The sequence below is a fragment of the Fundulus heteroclitus genome, unplaced genomic scaffold (genome assembly GCF_011125445.2).
Source record: "Fundulus heteroclitus isolate FHET01 unplaced genomic scaffold, MU-UCD_Fhet_4.1 scaffold_42, whole genome shotgun sequence".
NCBI lineage: Eukaryota > Metazoa > Chordata > Actinopteri > Cyprinodontiformes > Fundulidae > Fundulus > Fundulus heteroclitus.
The window spans coordinates 568,170-589,199 of record NW_023396835.1 but is presented as its reverse complement, the minus strand read 5'-3'; the positions used below and the strand labels follow the sequence as shown (position 1 = coordinate 589,199).

General features: G+C 45.5%; 1 protein-coding gene across 2 annotated transcripts in view; it reads right to left on the bottom strand.

The window, feature by feature from the left end:
- Positions 1-200: 200 nt before the first annotated feature.
- The window catches only part of tmeff1b (transmembrane protein with EGF-like and two follistatin-like domains 1b), a 96,800-nt gene continuing 75,970 nt past the window's right edge, over positions 201-21,030 (bottom strand). The window contains exons 7-10 of one of the 2 annotated variants that reach the window (XM_012856168.3): positions 9,812-9,871; positions 4,117-4,240; positions 2,488-2,649; positions 201-1,570 (exon numbers count right to left, since the gene is read on the bottom strand). In XM_012856168.3, the coding sequence (XP_012711622.1) occupies positions 1,486-1,570; positions 2,488-2,649; positions 4,117-4,240; positions 9,812-9,871 (431 nt within the window). In that variant the 3' untranslated portion in view covers positions 201-1,485. The remainder of the gene's footprint in view (positions 1,571-2,487; positions 2,650-4,116; positions 4,241-9,811; positions 9,872-21,030) is intronic. The other variant, XM_036131334.1, reaches the window with a different exon arrangement.

The window sequence follows — 21,030 nt, the reverse complement described above, 5'->3', positions numbered from 1 at the left end:
CGGCCCGATTCTATGATGCCGATGACATCTTTGTGAAACTTTGTGACGTTTGGGGCTTGTTTGCCTCACTTTGCAGTTGTTCTGTTTTTGTTTTTACGTAAATGCTGTATTGATAACCCATCACCATTTACAGAAAGTTGATCTCTACGTTTACACAAACAGCGGTGAGCCCTGGGCTGGAAAACATGACGACGGCCCGACTTGGTTGACTTCTGTTTATTGGGAACAACATGAAAAAGGACAATGATTTACATCAGCTGGATCTTTACAGACATACCGACACGGAAACCAAGAGCTGGCCTCAAGACTTTAAAACGTTAACACGACAAAAGGAGAAAGGAAAAAGTCAAACGGCAGTAAGTCACCTGCACACCACTAACATCTTGAAGACACGTTTTTATTCCTGCTCACGCCAGCAGGAGGAGCCGCTGCGACGGTAGAGCGCGTTTCACCTATTCCACTACGCAATACGTGAAACATGTGAACTTCCCAATGGATTCCCATGTGCTTGGAATGTGTCACAGAGAAGAAAGTGTCAGATTAAAATAAAAAAAGTTCTTTACAACATTCAAAGGAGACCCTAAACCTTTTCTATATCCGTAACCGAGGAGTCCTGCGGTTACTTGAAATGCCGACAAAAAGTCCTTCATTACAATCTTCTACCTCCTGGTTACACCAACAAGGATGCAAGAAAACATTCCAGCCTAGTAGCCATTAAATAAATGTCCACGTGTCCTTTGTAGGTCCTTGTGTGTCTCCAAAAAATGCCACATTCATCATTTTAACACCGACCGCAGGGTCCTCCGTTAGCCAGGCGGACTTTCTGGGACCGGGACGAGGACGGGCCTGACGGAGAGTCCGGTAACGATTCCTGGTAAAAAGTTTAAACTACACCACGGTACACAGTTTTCACAAGTCATGCTAATTTACAGGAAGTACAGGTCAGAATCAAACGTAAAAAGCCCGCGTAGAAACTACCGTAGAAATGATGATAATTATAAATTATTAGCTCAGTTTAACCGAAGCCTTAAAACTGATTTTTTACACCAAGAATAACTGTAAACAATTTTATTGGAATGGCTGACGCCTTCTCGCAAAAAAGAAAGAAAGAAAACAGAAATTAAAATAACTACATTTGGTGATCAGCTTCACATTAATAGCAAGGAGCAGAACAGATGGAAAAAAAGTTAAATAAATATCACATTGCTCTGTTAGTTTACCGTAACGCATTCAACCGGGGCAGGCGGATGTAACGGAGAGCCGGGGGCGTTGATTCTGCTGCTTGGGGGGGGAAAAAATTATATTTCACAGCAAAAAAAAAGAAAAAAAAAGAGGAAAAATAAGGCCTCTTAAATAAAAATTTGTATTCTTCTTTTATTGTTTTTTTTTCCCAGGAGAAAAGAAATATCCGCTTACGTTTAAAAAAAGTGGCTTTCCCGCCTTTTAAGAAAAATACTTATCAAAGACAGCCCTGGCCACGCCGGGCTATACCATCCTGGAGTTAGTGTCCGAGGAAAAGTGGCCGAGGTTCTGTTTCTGCCGGCGGCCGCGGTTGTTCTTCGGACATTTCCTGGAGACACAAACAGAGAGCGGCATGTCTTACAGGGAGTTCTTCCTGCTGATTCAGCAAATAATTGATAAAATATAAATCTTATTGATCGGTCTCAATAATTATCAACAAATTCAATGCATACAATTTAAGCGCAGCCTTGGTCATTTTATGCTTAGCAACTTATTTGAATTCAAACTCACCCCTTTATTCAACTTTTTACCAAAACTGCAAGTTTTTAAAAAAAGAACACCTGCTCTCTGAACTCTTTGAAGGGGGCGGAGCTTAGTGATTGAGCTTCCTGGGTCGTTGTGATTGGTTGGGAGGATGTGATGACTGCAATATTAACCTACATGATAGGCTAGAATGCAAACGGAAGGAAAACTTTTTTTTCTATTGAACTTTTTATTGACCTTTTTTTTTCTATCATCGATATACGTCTATCGATCGATATATATTGTTATTAAACTATCGTCTAGCCTTAATAAAAAAGAAGACAAACAATGTTTTAAATCTAGTTTTAAAGCAATCAATAACTAATAAAACACTATATCAAAAGGTGTTTAACAGTTCATGTGAATTTTATTTAAAAACTGTTACAGTTTTAAGCCCTTTGTCAGCTTGGTTGTGAAATATCTGAGTTTAAAATATTGCAGTAAAGTTTTTGTGTCTTGTTTGTGGCTGTTGACCTCGGCTGTTTTTATTATTTACTGCAGAAACGTTTCAAACATCCATGTTTGCCATTTGTTATCGCTTAGATTTGAACAAAATGGAATAAAGAGCCAATATTGCATTAAGTCTTATTATTCAAAACATTTTGGTAAATTACTTTCACAGCGTATAACTTCCTGGACCAGCTGAGTAATAATAATAATAATAACAGAGGCTTTTTTGCTAATCTACGGCGGTTGTCGCAGTGAAATCGCTCGTCTTCCTACCTGGTGATGCACATTACGACGGCGACGATGACGGCGATCTGCACGGCGCCGATGATGGCTGCGATCAGGACGTAGTGCAGCTTCTGTCCGCTGGGAACCACATAAAGGATGTTGAAGTCCTGCGGCTCGTCACACTGAGCACCTTTGTATCCCGCGTCACACCTGGACCCCAAACACAGACGTCAATACACTACAATGTTAACACTTTCCAAAAAAACTAAACAAAACCAACATATATATATATATATATATATATATATATATATATATATATATATATATATATATATATATATATATATATATTTGCAATTTGTCATAGATCAAGAATTGTGCATGAGTTTGTTCAAATCAGGTCATTTCTATGAATTTTAATCACAAAAGGTAATTTTTCTTTTCAAATTGAAGAACTTGGGCTGATAAAGGCTCAATATCAAGACGATAAACAATTTCTAATTCAAAAGAAATCTGGACTTAGGACACATTTCATCTGCTTCTTACAGAAAAGAGTCCATACTTTCCACTGCAACGCGGGTCATCAGGTCAGACTGATCTGAATCATTTCTGCAAACTAGATCAGATCTATATATTCCCATATTGTGTAAAAATGAAAAATATGACAATAGATCCTGTCTCAACCTGTAAGGGCGTTGGACTGGAAGCACTGAAAATGTTCAATTATTCTGTCATTGTAGAAATTTCTCTTCTCTCTCCCTGTAACTGGGATTCCTGCACAGATTTGGCCTCGAGTGATTTGCTGGATTAGATTTCAGGGCGCAGATGATTTCTATCCAACGGTGCATGTTTATGATATCACCTCCTTGTTGTTTGGGTAAAAATCATTTTCTATTAGAGCAGAACATCAATTTTGTGCCATGAGAGTTGATTAAAAACGGTCATGGTTGGAGGTGAAGGACCGAAGTGGCAGCGGCAAGACATCCTGGAAACAATAATATTTAAATGGAACCAACCGAGTGAATCACACCAAACGTAGGAGCCGGGATGGAAAAGAGACGACGTGACAAGCACTGAACCAAAAGCCGGAGTTTAAACACAACGGGGAATAAAGGGAAACTGCCTTCAACACAGGTGAGTGGGATTTACTAATTAATGCCGGCTCTGGCTGAGGGGGAATAATTAAAGACGGCAGGATCCTGGAACAGAGGATTAACACAAGATCATGACAAAAACCGCCTCATTGTGCTCCTTTCTTGCATTTTTTGTTTTACGACAATTAAAATAAAAACATAAATGAACAAGAACAGCTTATGTTGTATATTAAGTTATTATTGTGTACAATTCATATAACCATAAATGATGGGAAACAGATATAAGACCCAGAGCTGAAATGCCATTTGTGCTAATCTTCACCAGGTTTTATTCATTTCCTAAAACTTAGAGAGTTCCTGTTTTCTTCAGTAACAGAAGATTTGCTTTCCAAGCAGTTATGAGCTGAAAGATAAAATAAAGAAAACTATCTTGGTTTGTGTTTGTGCACAAAGCTCAAGGTTGTTTTGTTTAACCTCTACAAGAGTAGCTGTGGGCTTTTTTTCAAATTGTAACCTCTAAAGTTACAACGTCGTCCTAAATGTGCAGGAAAATAAGGACTTTGAGTCAGGAGTCACTGACCGGCAGGTGGCCATGTTGAACTTGATCTCACATTTCCCGTGGACGCAGAAGCCGGCGTAGCTGTCGGCGCAGGGGATGGGCATCCCGGCGTAGAAACCCTCTCCCTGGTCCGGACCTGTGGTTTCTGAGGAGGGCAGCGGCACAAAGAGCAGGGAATGATTTTATACGGGCCAAATATGACGATACATCAGGAGGATGTTTCAGCTTCACTAAGAAAAAAACCTTCTGCACTTCCTGTTATTTGCTAAATAAGGGTAAAAAGACCAGGGTAGGATAAATCGTTTTTATACATTAATTCGAATTTGCAACCTCTCAAGATTTAGGTTTAGGAAAAATATATTAGTATATATTAAGCTTTTTACCCAAAGATGCAACACTTTATTCATTGACTTATTTTTTAAGTTGATGTGAAGTGAAGCCTGTTATTAGATGTTTAATACAACTAGCAGCAAATATTTTGTGTTATAGTTTAATTATTTAATACGGCGGGGCGGCCATTTTGTTTTATAACCATGTTTTAAAGCTCGCAATAAGTTGAGCTTTCGATTCAGGTCAACGCCCAGATGAGATTATTGAAATAAAAGTACGTTTTTAAAAGCAAGTTCAGCATTTTTTACGAGACAAAAATGGATTAATCAGATTTGGTAACATTTTATTTTTAAGCCATATCGCCCAGCCCCACGACAGAGTAAGTTTGTCTTGGTTTCTGCGTCATCTTTCTTGCATATGACAAACATGAATACTCTGTAAATGTATTATTAAGTTTTCTCTTTCAAATGTTTCCTTTTTTAAAACAACCTCAATCCATCAACCCGTAAAATTCATCCGATGTGCTTTGCTTCTATCAGAGCCTGTAAATGTAAAAGGCTATTCAAAAAATATATATTTAAATAAAAATCACTTTCATGCCAACCCTTTCTTTTATTCACATCCTAATGTGGATGGAAGAAAATAAACCCTTAATTCACACACAGAGTGACTGAAGTGATGAGAGGAAGCAGCTCTGAAGCGACGTGTGGCGCTCATTAAGGTGCCTGATGGACCCAACGCCACAGAAAGCGCTTCCTAACCAGCGTCGGGTTCCAGAGGTTCCTGAGGTGTTTGTCAGAAGACTTCATGCTTCAAAAATAAAGCCGACGCTGGAGGAGGGCAGTAGGTTTGGTGTGGCACTCATATATAAGCGGGAAACTGAAATAATCACGGTGGGTCAAATCAGAGCAGCGATCGAGCAAAAGTTCCAGTTTTACGTCTCACCTTCTGACTCTTCTCGTCAGAAATGATCTCTGAGTCTTGTTCAGGCTTTTAAATCCTGCTGATGGCTGCTCATATAAACCGTGGGCCATGCAGCCGGCGTAACTCCGATCAGGACAGCAGATGCAGAGCTGGTTAGTCAGCGGCGAACCGGAGGCCGGCGGACTTCTACGGCTCTCAGCTCCACGTCAGCTTTGACCAAAAAGGCCCCATCATCCCACCGTGAGGTGCTTCATAAAAGCTCTATGGTTGCTATTTGAACACGGATCTTTTTGGTTAACCGTTCTCAGATGCAGCTTCGGCTTCGCTTTGATGACAGGAGCCGGCGCGGCAGAACCAGCGACTGATGGATCTCCACCGCTCATATCAGCCCGCCCTGCAACTACTCACCAATGACCGCCCCCCTCAGTAGCATAGAGGCGTAACAGTGGCAGTAACATGGTAATATTTGCTACCCATGAATTTATAATATTCTAAATGACACAAACTGGTCCTGGCTGGGGAGTAGACTGATCTAAATGCCCTGTGGTCCACAATGTCATGGATATTTCAATGATTTACTCTGCAAAGGGGAGGCACATCTAAAACGGACACCAGAGGACACCAGCCGTGGCTTCGGGCGGTGGTGGTGGTTGGGGGGGGGGGGGGGGGGGGGGGCGTTTGACGGACAGTTCCTGGTCCAAACAAGCAAACAAGACGACAAGTGAAGGTCAGCAGACAGGAAACGCCTTACAGCCACATTAGATGACGGTACCCTCAGGGTTTAACCTTCGGCTGGTTGGTCACATGATTGGTCCGCCTCAATATTTAAACCGTTAGGGACATATATGATCTCATCCTGCACTGTTTTGCAGAGAAAACGACTGAAACAGCAGAAAATACTGGGCTTGCTGTGTTTCAGTCTCACTGATCTCTGTCGGGCTGTTTGGGTTGATATGGGCGATAAACATCGTCTGTAGAGACAGAGAGGCTTCCTCAGCGTCGACGGTGAAACTGTGAGCTGCAGGCCGTTCATCACTGATGCGACGCTGAGAGACTGAGAGGGGTTTGTTTGTGGAGATGCCTGATATTAATTCATAGAGCGCGCTGCATGAAATATACTGCTGCAGATCTCCTCCCTGATCTTTAAAGTCAACATTTGCATCGTGCAGCAGGACGCACGGCGCCACACATTACCCTGGTTCTGCTCCGCTAAACCTGCACGTTTACTCAGGAGAAATGATAGCGTCACATCAGGACCGGCTCTTAAAAACCCTGTTTCCGCTTTATTTCACTATCAGCACAGATTTACAGCTGCGGGCTTTGGCTTTTACGGCTCTGTTTTCCCCCTGTGAGGACTTTATTGTGTATTAAGGAGATTTTCGTTGGGTTTTCTCCTCCTCCGCGACAGGTTCACACTCAGGTTAACAAGCTGCTGAAAGGCCACGGGGATCCTGCTGGCTGGATTAAAAGCAGGAAATGATTCACAGTGCGGGTCTGAATGCAGAGGTTGGTCACGTTTGCAGCTGAGATTCTATGGGGTAAGATGACTATCAATATAAACATATGCGTAGGTCTCTGAATCTGTAAATGTAAGTCAATAAACGTAAATACATCTAAGATTAGTGTTTGTTCCTGGTTGTCAACTCATGACATTACGTGTTTCATCTGTGAGAAAACAAGTTACAAAGTTACAACTTTGCAACAGTACAAGTTCAAATTTACGAGTCGAATCTCAAATTTACAAGTCCCAAATTTACAAGTACAAATCTAGAAGTTGTTTTACCAACCACCATTGAACAGGAAGAAGAGACAGAAGACAAAGAAAACAGCACTTGCGTTCTCACAGATCATTACTGCCACCAACTGGTAGGGTGTGTAATCGCTACATCATGGGTTGTAGATTCGTACTCGTAAATCTGTGAGTTGTACTTGTATTTTTGCTAAATTATAACTTTGTAACTTCTATAATTTTCAATGATGAAATATCTGATGTCACACGTTTATGTATGAGTTGACAACCAGGAACAAACCCGAATCTTAGATATATTCACGTTTATTGACTTATATTTACAGATTCAGAGGGCTACGCATACATTTATATTGACAGTTATCTTACCCCATAAGCTTCCTCTGAAGGACTTTTTTTCAGGCTTTAAACCAGTAAACAACTTCTAAATCTAAAAAAAAAAAAAAACACTAACCGTAGCTACAAACTGCCCAGACCATCACACAGGTGACCTCTCCTTACATAATTATCTTTCACAGTGATTCATTGATAATGGTAGCTCGGAGCTTCCTGCTGTTCATTTTCTTTCAACCATCTTCATTTTTTAAAACTAATTTATAAACAGTTTAGAAATAACATTTATGGTGTAAACTCACAATTAGCGACCCTCCTGCTGTTATCACATTACACTTGCTCCTTTAGTTTAATGGACAGCCAGCACTTATTGACAAAAAAAGGTTTATTTTGTTGCTGCTGAGCCATTTCTGCGGTGATCAGCTGGATCTTTATCCGAAGCTGAAAACCCAGTCAGGCTTTCTAGTGTCTGGTAGTTTTGTTTAAAATGTCCTGGTATGTCAAAGGGACCTCGATAGCGTGCACCCCGATAGGTTCCCAGTACCTTTAGAGAGACGCAGGCCCACAGCGTCACACATCCTCCATCATACTTAGCAGTAGCATGAAGTGCTTTTCCACACATTCATCCTGGTTTATACCGCGGTCTGGGTGCATACGCGGTTCTGATTGGCTGCAGGGTGTCCATTAAAAAGTGTTAGCTTTTTGCTCTCTGTCATTTTTCTCTTCATAGAAGGTACACCTGGTCTGGCGTTCTGTTAGCTGTGACATCACCAGGGGAGGCAGATCATCCTCTATCACCATCTAACATAGAAAGTACTCCTGGGTCAATGTGAGCTTCTGTGCTTTCTGTGTCTCTGCTCTGTCTTCTCTACCATAGAAAGTACTCCTGGGTCAATGTGAGCTTCTGTGCTTTCTGTGTCTCTGCTCTGTCTTCTCTAACATAGAAAGTACTCCTGGGTCAATGTGAGCTTCTGAGCTTTCTGTGTCTCTGCTCTGTCTTCTCTAAGCCCCAGTGGGTGGAGGCAGATGAGCGTTCACACTGAGCCTGGTTCTGGTTCTGCTGGAGGTTCTCCTCCCTGTTAAAGGGGAGTTTTCCTCTCCACTGTCGCTTCATGCATGCTCAGTATGAGGGATTGCTGCAAAGCCATCAACAATGCAGACGACTGTCCACTGTGGCTCTACGCTCTTTCAGGAGGAGTGAATGCTGCTTGGAGAGACTTGATGCAACCTGCTGGGTTTCCTTAGAGAGGAAACTTTCTCACCAACCTGGAGGATCTGATGGAGTCTGACTTTGGAAAGAGACCTGAGATGATGTGTTTCATGAATTGGCGCTATGTAAATAAAATTTTATTGAATTAAAGTGACAACCATAAAAAAAAAGTTTTGGTCAAATAGCCTGATTGTTCTGAATTATTGCACTGGCTCAGTACGATTTTAACGGTGGGAAAAACATTAAAGTATAAATAACTGATTTAACATTTATTTTCTTTCGTAAATGACCATGGTATAAGCGGGATAACGGGATATCGAGGCGTCCATTATCAGAAACGAATGGACTGCGTGGAAGCAACCGCCCGACGCAAAGCGGATTATGCCTTAATTATTTCATACCCACCTGACCCAACCGTAGCTTCATCTGATCAAAGTCGGTACATTTACATGTGTGATCGTAGGACAGAGACGGTCTCTCATTGGCCGGTCTTTGCTGCAGCTCTCCTTCCTTTTACCTCCCCTACCATCCTCATCTTCTCCGCTTCTGCACCTTTAAGTGTGTTAATTGTTTCTCTGATATGGACAGTGAACAGATGTGTGCTTGTTTTTCCTATTTTGAAGAGGGACTAAAAGAGACTGACCTCTGTGTCAGGTCATGTTAATCTCCCAGGGAAACAGGAAGTATTCAGTCGCCAATTAGAAGCCCAGATACAGTCAGATTAGTCAGAATAACTAAAGTTCTTTGTATTTTATAGGAACTGTTTTCCTCACTGAACACTTCTTTAAAAAGGTTTTCATTGTGAGATTATGCGGCTGCGTTGAAAGACGAATTCATTTGAAAGGTTTTTCTGACGTCTTTGCCAGCGGAGGATGCTGCAACACATTTAAAGAGTGTTCTCACGTATAAAACCAAAGCAGGCAGGAACGCTTTAAAGATTCACTCAGATTTTTCTAAAGTAGGCTTCCCGCTGTGTTTAAATTTAGCATCGATCTTCTAACCACTGCAGAGGCTCCTGTTAAAAAGCTTTAAACTATCCTTACACCATGTTAGGTGATCCAGCTCTATGATCACTGAACCAGATGCTTTATGCACATCTGGAGGGAAACTGATGGACCCTCCGTCAACAAATAAACCAGTTCAACCTGTGGGTTCTAGAAACACGGCCTCACCTAAGATCCTGACTTTGAAGGGGCTGCTGTCGTCCTTCTTTACCAGTTTTTCTTTATCCGCTGTGGGGGAAACAGAAACAATGCAGCCGTCACATTCAGACAGAGTTCCTGCAAAACACACAGCCAGAGCTCGTCGGGAAAAAACGAACGGTTTTCAGCCGTTACCTCACCGGCCCCGGCTCTTTTAAACGGACGTCACTGTCATCGCATGACTTCCTGTTTGCTGTCTGTGAACACGAGTGTGTGTGTGTGTGTGTGTGTGTGTGTGTGTGTGTGTGTGTGTGTGTGTGTGTGTGTGTGTGTGTGTGTGTGTGTGTTGGCTACCCTTTAGGACAGAATAAAAGAAGAGGAGGACGTCGGGGGATGTTTACTCACAGTCTGAATCACACCCTGTTCATCAGAGTGGAGGTGGAGACGGGTCAATCTGAGCCGGTGTGTGTGTGTGTGTGTGTGTGTGTGTGTGTGAGTGTGTGTGTGTGTGTGTCAGACAGTGATGGGTGAAAACAAACAAAGAAGCAGCAGGCTTCTGTTGGCAGGGCCGCTGTGCTTCCTGGGAACGGTCATGTTCTCATGCCGTCTGCAGGAGGAGCTGCTCTGAATCTTAACCAGAACTGTCTCCTTATTCTGTTTTATTGTCAGGTTTGACAGGAGGCTCTCCACCGCGCCGCCTGTCTTTAACGCAGAGCTTTTCTTCTCTGGGTGCCTTGTCTTATTTAAACTCTGATTTTATTTGTCTTTGTTCATTCCTTACCAAAAGGGCTGGAGCTCTTCCTGGACGGTCTTTAGATGATCTCTGGACTTTAAAAATAGTTTTTAAACTCATTAACTGGTCTTGTTTTATTTATTTGCATTTAACCAGTGCCTGCTGCTGCTGTCTTTTGGGTTGGAACCTAAAACGTTACACATTATTAAACATCACTGTAAATTAACCTGAGCCAATCAGCTGTTAGAGTCGCAATCAGAGCTACGTGCAACATGACTAATGAGTGGATAGATGACTTTAACGGGTCGAGAGTTTATGAATTAAGAAGCTTCTGAGCTCTAGGTAAAGTATAGATGCATCTGTTGTGATGTTTGATGTAGGAGACCAAGGAGACCAGAATGTAGGACGAATATGGAGATATTTATTAAATATCTGTTAAGTAAGAAATTATGAAACCTTACAGGGAAGCGCAAGGAACAGAGTCAGAAAAACGGGGATAGACGTGAGATAACAGGAAGTGTAATAGGTTAATCCAACAGAGAACATCAGTGAACTTAAATACTGAGGGAAGTGAGGAGAATGACACTGGAAGCTGGTGTGATAATCAGAGGATAACGAGGAGCAGCTGGTAAGGTGAGCAGGGAGGCTGAGGGAAGGAGACTAATTAACACAGAGGAGCTGAAACTAAACCGATGGGAAGACATTTCTAAGAGAAATAATACATAAACTAGAACATACAGGGAACAGAATACAAGAAATAAGTAGGAACCTGATACTAAAGGAATGAACTAAAGAAGCAACACCTAGAGAACATAAACAACAGGAACACTGAAAGCAGAAACATAAAAAAACACCTCAGGATCACAACAGCATCGTCTTTTTTAGCATCAGAAATGATCCTGAATTTTTTTATCCCTGATGTTAATAATGTGATTTTAGATTCACGGTGTCCTGCACAACAACCCAGTAACTCTGCCTCTGGTCATCCGCCTGTTTACTGGCTTCTCTGTTATTCTCTGCTCCAGTGTTGTTCATACTGTTCATAATATACACCAAATCCATCTACCTCATGTACATAACACCGTACATAATACACATTTATTCCAGCGTTTTCTGCTCTCATCACAACGAGGACATTTATGTGTGTAGGTGTACGTACTTCCACATCAATGCATCCTGTTCTTTCTGTAAGTATGAGCGCATCGAGCAGTGACTTCGTGGAGCGGTTTGAATACAGACATGAAATACAGTGCAAACTTAAACATGTAAAAAAAAAAGGTATAAAAACAAACGTCTGAATATTTATAGTGAAGGTGAGGGATATGTGAGAAAACATATTTGTACGTGCATACAGGTGAATCTGCACCTGTGTTTGTACCTATGCCAATGCAGGTGTACATGTGGATTATTTATACTGCCTTACAGATGTAGAATAAATGCAGTATATATGTGATATGAGAGATAAAAGGGTGAGAGTAAAAAGAGTGTCAAGTTCTTCTCACTACATTTAAAGATCGTAACTAATTGATTTAAAGATAGATTTCATGCATTTATTAATTAATTTATTTTTGCCACACCCTGAGTTTATCTTGTTACACATAAGGGAATATTTTCTATATATTTTCCAAAATATTCTCCTTCTTTGTCTGTTTGAAATAAAGAATCTGAATCCTCTGCTCACGATCGTGTTCATATGTGTTTTACACTGCAGATAAATCATAAAAGGGTGAGAGTAAAAAAAGTGTAAAATTCTTCTCACTCCATTTCAAACTTGTACCTAATTGATTTAGATTTAGATCGATTTTATGCATTTATTTATTTATCTATTTATTTTGCCACACCCAGAGTTTCTATTGTTATACACGAGGGAATATATGTTTTCTATATATTTTCAAATATTTTTTTTGTCTGTTTGAAATAAAGAATCTGAATCCTCTGTTCATGATCGTGTTCATGTGTGTTTTACACTGCAGACCGCCTTTGATTGTTTCTCTAAACGATAAATCCAGAGTCTAATCCCTCGTATGTGTGCACACAGCTGGTTCTGGTTCTGGTTCTGATGTTTTTTCTGCATGTTAATGTCCTGCTGAAGACAGCATGTGTGGCTGTGCTGTAAACGCGCTGCTCTACAGATGCTTTGTTACAAAGAAAATCAATGACCCCCGATGGGATTGTCTCCGGTAAAAGAAACATTTTAACAATAAAACTAGACGATAGAAAAACCAGACGTACCAGTCAGAGTAAAAAGGTAAAACCTGATTTAACTGTAAAACGGACATAAAGCCAAAAAGATTGTTACGCCGTCACACAGACTTTGAAGACAACCCCGCCCAGAGGGAGCTGCGCAGTGAAACGCGCAGAAACGCAGACCCACTCATCCATTTTTAATGCTGCACCTTTCATGAGGAAATATTGACAAAATCTCGTTCTGCTCTTTGTGTCTCCTACCCTCCTCCTTCATCCCTCCATCCCCACCTCCCTCCCACTGTTTTACTTCCCTTTCATCCCCCGATCCCGCTTACAAAGAGAGCAGATGAACGCTGAATGAAAGAATAAGTGGGGAAAGTGGGTTTCTGTGCTTTTGTCCTTAATGGAAGACACACGCGGCTCGTCTCCGCTCCCTGGATGTGGACTGGGTAGACGTCTGAAATACGGGCCTTAGTGGCTAGAAAACAGGCTTTCACAGAAACCAGAGCGCCGACAGCTGAGATGCGCCGTGCATCTGCTTGAGTTACACCGGTTTTCGTGGCTCATGTATTTTTAATGCATCAGATCAGCGTTGTGTGGCGAGATGCACATCGGATCAGCCAAAGACCGAAGACCACGCATCTGCTGCTTGATCTTAGGCTCTAAGGCAGGGGTGTCAAACTCATTTTGGTTTAGGGGCCGCATTCAGCTTAATCTGATCTCAAGAGGGCCACACGAGTAAACTCATTGCAAGATTAAATAGAACTAATAAATGTGGACTTGTTGTTGATTTTTATATCAAATTTATTTCACTTTTACACAATATATTATGAATAACCTCAGCGTTTTTAAGAAAAGTATGTGCAATTTCAACAATACTTTTACTCAGTTAAACATTTACTTAAGTGCATTATGCATAAGAACTGATCACAGTGATTGTACAATGTTGAAAAACATTTATTCACTTTTTTTGGAACTTAAAAACACTGTCCTGCATGACAAAATACATCAAACAGATAAAAATTAAGAAATGATTTAAATTTTTCCACACCTGAAGCTTAATCTGCTAATTAAAACACAGCGATTTAGGCAACTGCAGATTTTAAATTAAACGAAGTACATGCTTTTTTTCAATAATTGTTTTATCATTCTCTTCCTTTTATCTCCTCTTTCTTTCACCTTTTCTTTTTTTCTTCTTGTTCCTCCTTTCCTCTCCTACTTTCCCATTGTAGTGTCCATATCATTTGAGATATTCCCCGCATGAATCATAATAAAACTATTCACATTCATAAATCAAGCAGAGCACTATGGCAAAAGCAGTACTGCTCCACTTGTGAAAGTCAAATCTGATGAGCTCTTTTTGGCATTAAGACAACAATTATTATTGCCACATTGCCAGACAGGACACTGGGAAAAAAAAATGCATAATGATAATGCATTTAGCCAAAGGGCCGGACTAAATTGTTCGGCGGGCCGGATCCGGCCCGCGGGCCGTATGTTTGACACCACTGCTCTAAACAATAACTGCTTATTTTCAGGGTTTTTAAACAAGCTGAGCTGAACTGAACGGCCGAGTCCTTTCTGTTGGAGCTCTGTGATCAACGTCCTCACATGAGAAAATGACAATTTTGCTCCTATTCAGGAAGCTTAAACGTTGCCAGGATTCAGCAACGGCTGGGAAGTGTTTATCTGTGTACCTATCACACAAGACTGGAGACAAAAAAATGACTTTACTTTTAAACAATGGAGATGAGATCTTTATAAATATAAGGCACCTTGCAAAGTTGTTGTCCATCTTCTAATTTGGTAAAACTGAAGAACTGTCAGTCCAAGGCAGTAACCTTTAAGGTTCGTAAAAGTACCTGGCAGGTTTTGGAAAGTGCCAGGTAGCAAATCACCTCATAACAGCACTCTGTTCCCGTAAAATAACCTTCACATTTTATGAGAACGTCTGTAAGTTCTAAGCAGGTTCCCCAGAAAGTACCCTGTGAGTAACCTGTAGGTGATGGAGGGAGACGTCTCTGCTTCAGGAAGGTAACCTCCAGGAAAGTATCCTGCAGGCAAAATGCAATCAAAGCTGAGGAAAATACCCTTTGGGAGAGTTTACCGTTAGATTCCAGGGAAGTAAAAATACTGCAAGTTGTAGTAAAGTAACCCGTGCGTTCCACAGTACCAGCCTCTACGTTCCTAAAAGTACCCTGTAAAGTACCCTGTAAAGTACCCTGTAAAGTACCTGTGCATTCTAGGAAAGTAACCTTTACCCTCCTGGTTAGCGAGGGCTGTGTGAAGTCTTGGTAGCATGCCTCTAAATTTAAATTCGCTGAGAAGAGAAACGACACGTTGACAAACCGGCGGTCAGATGTTCGCCCACAGTGACTCCCGTAGCTCTGGACCCGGTTCAGACCCAGTTGTCATTTGCATCAGTGAAGCACTGCATCCATTTTGCTCTATCCTGTCTGTGTTCTCCTTGAATTGGGGTCTCTGGGCTTCATCTGGGCTGAAGTGACAGCAGATCAGCAGACGGGGCCAGGTGCTCGTCACCTCAGGGTGTCACACAACCACACGCCACCGCCTTACCTCCCTCCTGCCGCCACCGGCACCGCCCCGAGCCAACCAGGCTCTTGGTCATGGGCCACCTCAAAGCCGCAGACGCTGACAAGAAATCCATAAATCCCGGCGTGTTAGGACCTGCAGCTGCACGACTGTGGCAGGCTGACATGTTGAGATTCAAAGTGAGTCTATCAGCATAAATCTGATGTGAGGAGAGACCGCGAGCTCGCCGAGGCCGCAGCAAGTCTGGGCGTCGGCTCAGGCTTTGAACTACAGCAGGCATCAAGCTGCGACTGCAAATCAGGTCCGTATGCAACGCTCACACCTCCCAGAGCATCAAAATAGCTCTGACTCATCCTCCGCAAGACATTCTCCTTCATATTTTAAAACCTTACATCAGAGACGGGCTGCAAGTGCAAAAAAAAAAACCCACAGCAGATTCAATCCTTTCTGGTTAATGGCGGGGTTAATGAACGAGCCAAAGGGCGTCTCTGCTCTGCAGCGATACCACGGAGAAACAAGCCTTCCTAAATCCTTTTAATATTTCTGCACTCTAAAACGCTGACACTCAGAAAGACCTTTAATCCCTTTATCTTGTCTGGGATCACGGCGAGTACGTTGAGACAGCGACACGTGAAGAGGGTGACTCAGCCGAGCGCTGTCGTTAGTAGCAGAAAGGAATCTGCCTGATAGGAAAGGCTGGGGTCGCCTCATAATGTTTAATAAACCCCCCGGTTTGGGTAAAAGCTGCATGCAGACGGGCGGCTTCTGGTCGATAACATCAGGCAGCAAACAAAGACCAGACTCCATCCAGCCGTGTTTCCGTCATCTGGCCGTCTGCTGGCCGCTCCAGCTGGTCTGGGAAGGAATCTGAAGGTGTTCTCCACTCAGCTGGATCTATCTGGTGTTCCCCACTCATGACACAACCCCACGATTTTAAACTCTCCCACATGAGGCTCTAACCCGGTTCTTAGACCTGGCTCTAGAGTCAGAAGCGTGTCAATCTTTGCTGCCCTTCAGTTCTCTAGAACTAGTCGTGTCCTTCTCTGCTGTCCTTGTTCACTCGGCTCTTCATACCACATTGTTTTACAAATGGAGCTTGGAGGATAAAATAAAAACACACGTCTGCATTTCCACCTTGCTAGTTCCAGGTTGGACCTCTAGTTTACATCCAGAACTGCCCGTATTCTTCATCGGATCGATTCACTAAGGTGTCAGAAACATTCCTCAGAGACGTGAAATCAACAGATTTGCTGGATGGACACCCATGATGTGAATCCCCTAAGGTGCTCCTGCAGTACGGCGAACCCATCGTCACCACGTCTAGATACACAAATGGACTGGTTGCTGCCTTACCAGGCAGTCGGTGACTGTATGTGTTGTTAACTTACACAGATGTGCAGGAGTTGTGGGTGACGGGAGTGATAAAACGTGTAAATCACGGATCGAATGGCTGAGACGTTTATGAGAAGCTCACCTGTCCAAAATGTTCAACATTTGAAAGAGGAATAAATGAAGATGGTTGGATGAATATATGATAAATAACTTTGTTCTGCTGCTACGCTGCTGGAACATGAGCTGATTCAGAAAAAGAACCAACGTCTAGATTCAGGAAGAGTTCAGGTGTTTAGTGGGAGCTAAAACTAAAACATTTACGGCTTTTAGCTTGACACTTGACCTTTAGCTTACACAACATCCACAGTGGAATCACTTCAGGGCGTATTTAGTTAAAGATTAACCAATGCAGCGTGAACTAAAAGACTGTTTTTGGTCAAAAACTCTTTGTCTGCATGCGCTTTCATCACAGCATGCAGGGTGTTTAGCAACATGTTTTTCAGTATTCCTCAGTCGACTCTAACGGCAGTGTGTGGATTTCTAAAGTATAGGTAACAGTTTTAGAGCTCATTGTACAATAGAGCCGCTCATCAGCCTGAGATTTTCCACTTTTAGTCGGCATAGACCAGAGAAACCAATAAACGGGAGCAAATGTTGGACGTTCTTACATCGGCGTGTAATGATTTGAATAAGGAGAACCCAAATGTTAGCCAGACACAGAGCTGAAGCTTTAAAAAAGGGGTTTATTAGCAAAAGGTCCAGGGGACAAAAGACTTGGCTCCAGGCAAACTCAAAAAGCAGACGAGCCGAAAGTAAAACGGGCAAGCGGACAGGCAGGCTAAACAAAAAACAGAAGGGAAAGAACTCTTACCGGGGAACTTGGACATGGGGGATAACACAAGACGTCCTGACAACAAACCAAAAACTAAAGCGGGCTTAAATAGATGACCGGAACAAAAGAGCAGGGCGGGACTAATTGACCAACACAGGTGGAAATAATAAACGGAGCACACTGACTAAACCTAAGGTAAAAAGCAAGACAAAGACTGGACCAACACTAGCTGAAATAAAGACTAATACCGGTTAAGGATAAATCCAATACAAAACGACACAACACAGAAATAAATCCTAAAACAGAAAAGTCGACTAACTGAAAATAACCAAAACCACAACGGAACATTACAGAGCCCCCCCCTCAAGGGCGGATTCTAGACGCCCTTACGTCTCTACAAAGAAACTAAATAAAAGTCTGACCGGGCGGGTGGAGGGGGCTACAGGCAGGAGGGTCAGAAAAAAAAAAGACAAAACAACCAAAACAAGAGTCCAAAACAGAAAACAACCCACATCGGGCGAATCCAAACTAACAGAAAATCTCCCAAAACAGTTCCCCCAACAGAGAGTCCGGCGGTCTTCCCGGCGGACGACCCCAGCGAATCAGGAAGTCTGGCGGTCTTCCCGGCGGGGGGCCCCTGCGTGAGAGGCTCTCCGGCGGACGGCCCAGACGTGACAGGTTCTCCGGCGGTCGTCCCGGCGGACGGCCCAGACGTGACAGGTTCTCCGGCGGTCGTCCCGGCGGACGGCCCAGACGTGACAGGTTCTCCGGCGGTCGTCCCGGCGGACGGCCCAGACGTGACAGGTTCTCCGGCGGTCGTCCCGGCGGACGGCCCAGACGTGACAGGTTCTCCGGCGGTCGTCCCGGCGGACGGCCCAGACGTGACAGGTTCTCCGGCGGTCGTCCCGGCGGACGGCCCAGACGTGACAGGTTCTCCGGCGGTCGTCCCGGCGGACGGCCCAGACGTGACAGGTTCTCCGGCGGTCGTCCCGGCAGACGGCCCAGACGTGACAGGTTCTCCGGCGGTCGTCCCGGCAGACGGCCCAGACGTGACAGGTTCTCCGGCGGACTGCCCCGGCGTGACAGGTTCTCCGGCGGTCGTCCTGGCGGACGGACCAGACGTGACAGGTTCTCCGGCAGATAGCCCCGGCGTGACAGGTTCTCTAGCGGACGACCCCGGCGTGACAGGTTCTCTGGCGGACGGCCCCGGCATGCTAGGCTCTCCGGCGGACGTCCAGGAGGCCGTCTACGGAGCAGGAACCTCGGAGACCGGCGGCGGAGCAAGAATCTAGGAGGCCGGCGGCGGAGCAGGAATCTAGGAGGCCGGCGGCGAGGTCTGGAGAGAGAGAAGACAGAATCCGGCGCCGGACTACAGGGTAGGGAAGGCGTCAAACTAAAGACTAAAGACGGCGGCGCCTGGTCACTGGTTCCCGGTGCGGGAGCCTGGCTACAGGCGACTGAAAAAGGAGCCTGGTTACAGGCGACGGACGAAGGAGCCTGGCTACAGGCGACGGACGAAGGAGCCTGGCTACAGGCGACCGAAGGGGGAGCCTGACTACAGGCGACCGAAGGGGGAGCCTGACTACAGGCGACCGAAGGGGGAGCCTGACTACAGGCGACCGAAGGGGGAGCCTGACTACAGGCGACCGAAGGGGGAGCCTGACTACAGGCGACCGAAGGGGGAGCCTGACTACAGGCGACCGACGAAGGAGCCTGACTACAGGCGACCGACGAAGGAGCCTGACTACAGGCGACCGACGAAGGAGCCTGACTACAGGCGACCGACGAAGGAGCCTGACTACAGGCGACAGACGAAGGAGCCTGACTACAGGCGACAGACGAAGGAGCCTGACTACAGGCGACAGACGAAGGAGCCTGACTACAGGCGACAGACGAAGGAGCCTGACTACAGGCGACCGAAGGGGGAGCCTGACTACAGGCGACAGACGAAGGAGCCTGACTACAGGCGACCGAAGGGGGAGCCTGACTACAGGCGACCGACGAAGGAGCCTGACTACAGGCGACCGACGAAGGAGCCTGACTACAGGCGACCGACGAAGGAGCCTGACTACAGGCGACCGACGAAGGAGCCTGACTACAGGCGACCGACGAAGGAGCCTGACTACAGGCGACAGACGAAGGAGCCTGACTACAGGCGACAGACGAAGGAGCCTGACTACAGGCGACAGACGAAGGAGCCTGACTACAGGCGACAGACGAAGGAGCCTGACTACAGGCGACCGAAGGGGGAGCCTGACTACAGGCGACAGACGGGGAAGCCTGGCTACAGGCGACTGAAGGGGAAGCCTGGCTACAGGCGACTGAAGGGGAAGCCTGGCTACAGGCGACTGAAGGGGAAGCCTGGCTACAGGCGACTGAAGGGGAAGCCTGGCTACAGGCGACTGAAGGGGAAGCCTGGCTACAGGCGACTGAAGGGGAAGCCTGGCTACAGGCGACTGAAGGGGAAGCCTGGCTACAGGCGACTGAAGGGGAAGCCTGGCTACAGGCGACTGAAGGGGAAGCCTGGCTACAGGCGACTGAAGGGGAAGCCTGGCTACAGGCGACTGAAGGGGAAGCCTGGCTACAGGCGACTGAAGGGGAAGCCTGGCTCCAGGCGACTGAAGGGGAAGCCTGGCTACAGGCGACTGAAGGGGGAGCCTGACTACAGGCGACTGAAGGGGGAGCCTGACTACAGGCGACTGAAAGGGGAGCCTGGCTACAGGCTGCTGAGGTGGGAGCCTGGCTACAGGCTGCTGAGGTGGGAGCCTGGCTACAGGCTGCTGAGGTGGGAGCCTGGCTACAGGCTGCTGAGGTGGGAGCCTGGCTACAGGCTGCTGAGGTGGGAGCCTGGCTACAGGCTGCTGAGGTGGGGGCCTGGCTACAGGCTGCTGAGGTGGGGGCCTGGCTACAGGCTGCTGGAGACCCCGGGCTGCAGGTTTCAGGAGACCCCGGGCTGCAGGTTTCAGGCACCAAAGTCAGACCCTTAGCCACCAGGAGTCTCAGAATCAACTCCTGGAGGGTATCAGAAAGAGACGTCCAATAAAGTCTCTCCCAGAGCTGGCTGTCCATGAGGGCTATCTGGGGTCTGGACTTGTAAAGAACACCATGAGGCTCTAGGTCTCCAGGGGTTCCCGGTTGTTGCACCCCCTTCTGAGGTCCTGGATGACCGAAGAGCGAAGGATCCCCCTGGGTTCCAACGTCACAGGTCCGCGACGGACCACCCTGGGTTCCAACGTCGCACGTCAGCGCCGGACCAATCTGGGTTCCCACGTCGGACGCCAGCGACGGACCCCCCTGGGTTCCCGCGTCGGATGTCTGCGACGGACCCCTCTGGGTTCCCGCGTCGGATGTCTGCGACGGACCCCTCTGGGTTCCCATGTCGGACGTCAACGACGGACCCCTCTGGGTTCCCACGTCGGACATCTGCGACGGACCCCTCTGGGTTCCCACGTCGGACATCTGCGACGGACCCTTCTGGGTTCCTACGTCGGACGTCTGTGGCAGCAGTTTCTGCTGGACCCCCTCCTGTGACTTGGGTGACGCCAAGTCCTCCTGGACCAATTCTCGGAACTTGGGCTTGATGGGAGTCGAGGGGTTGGCCAGACCCTCGGA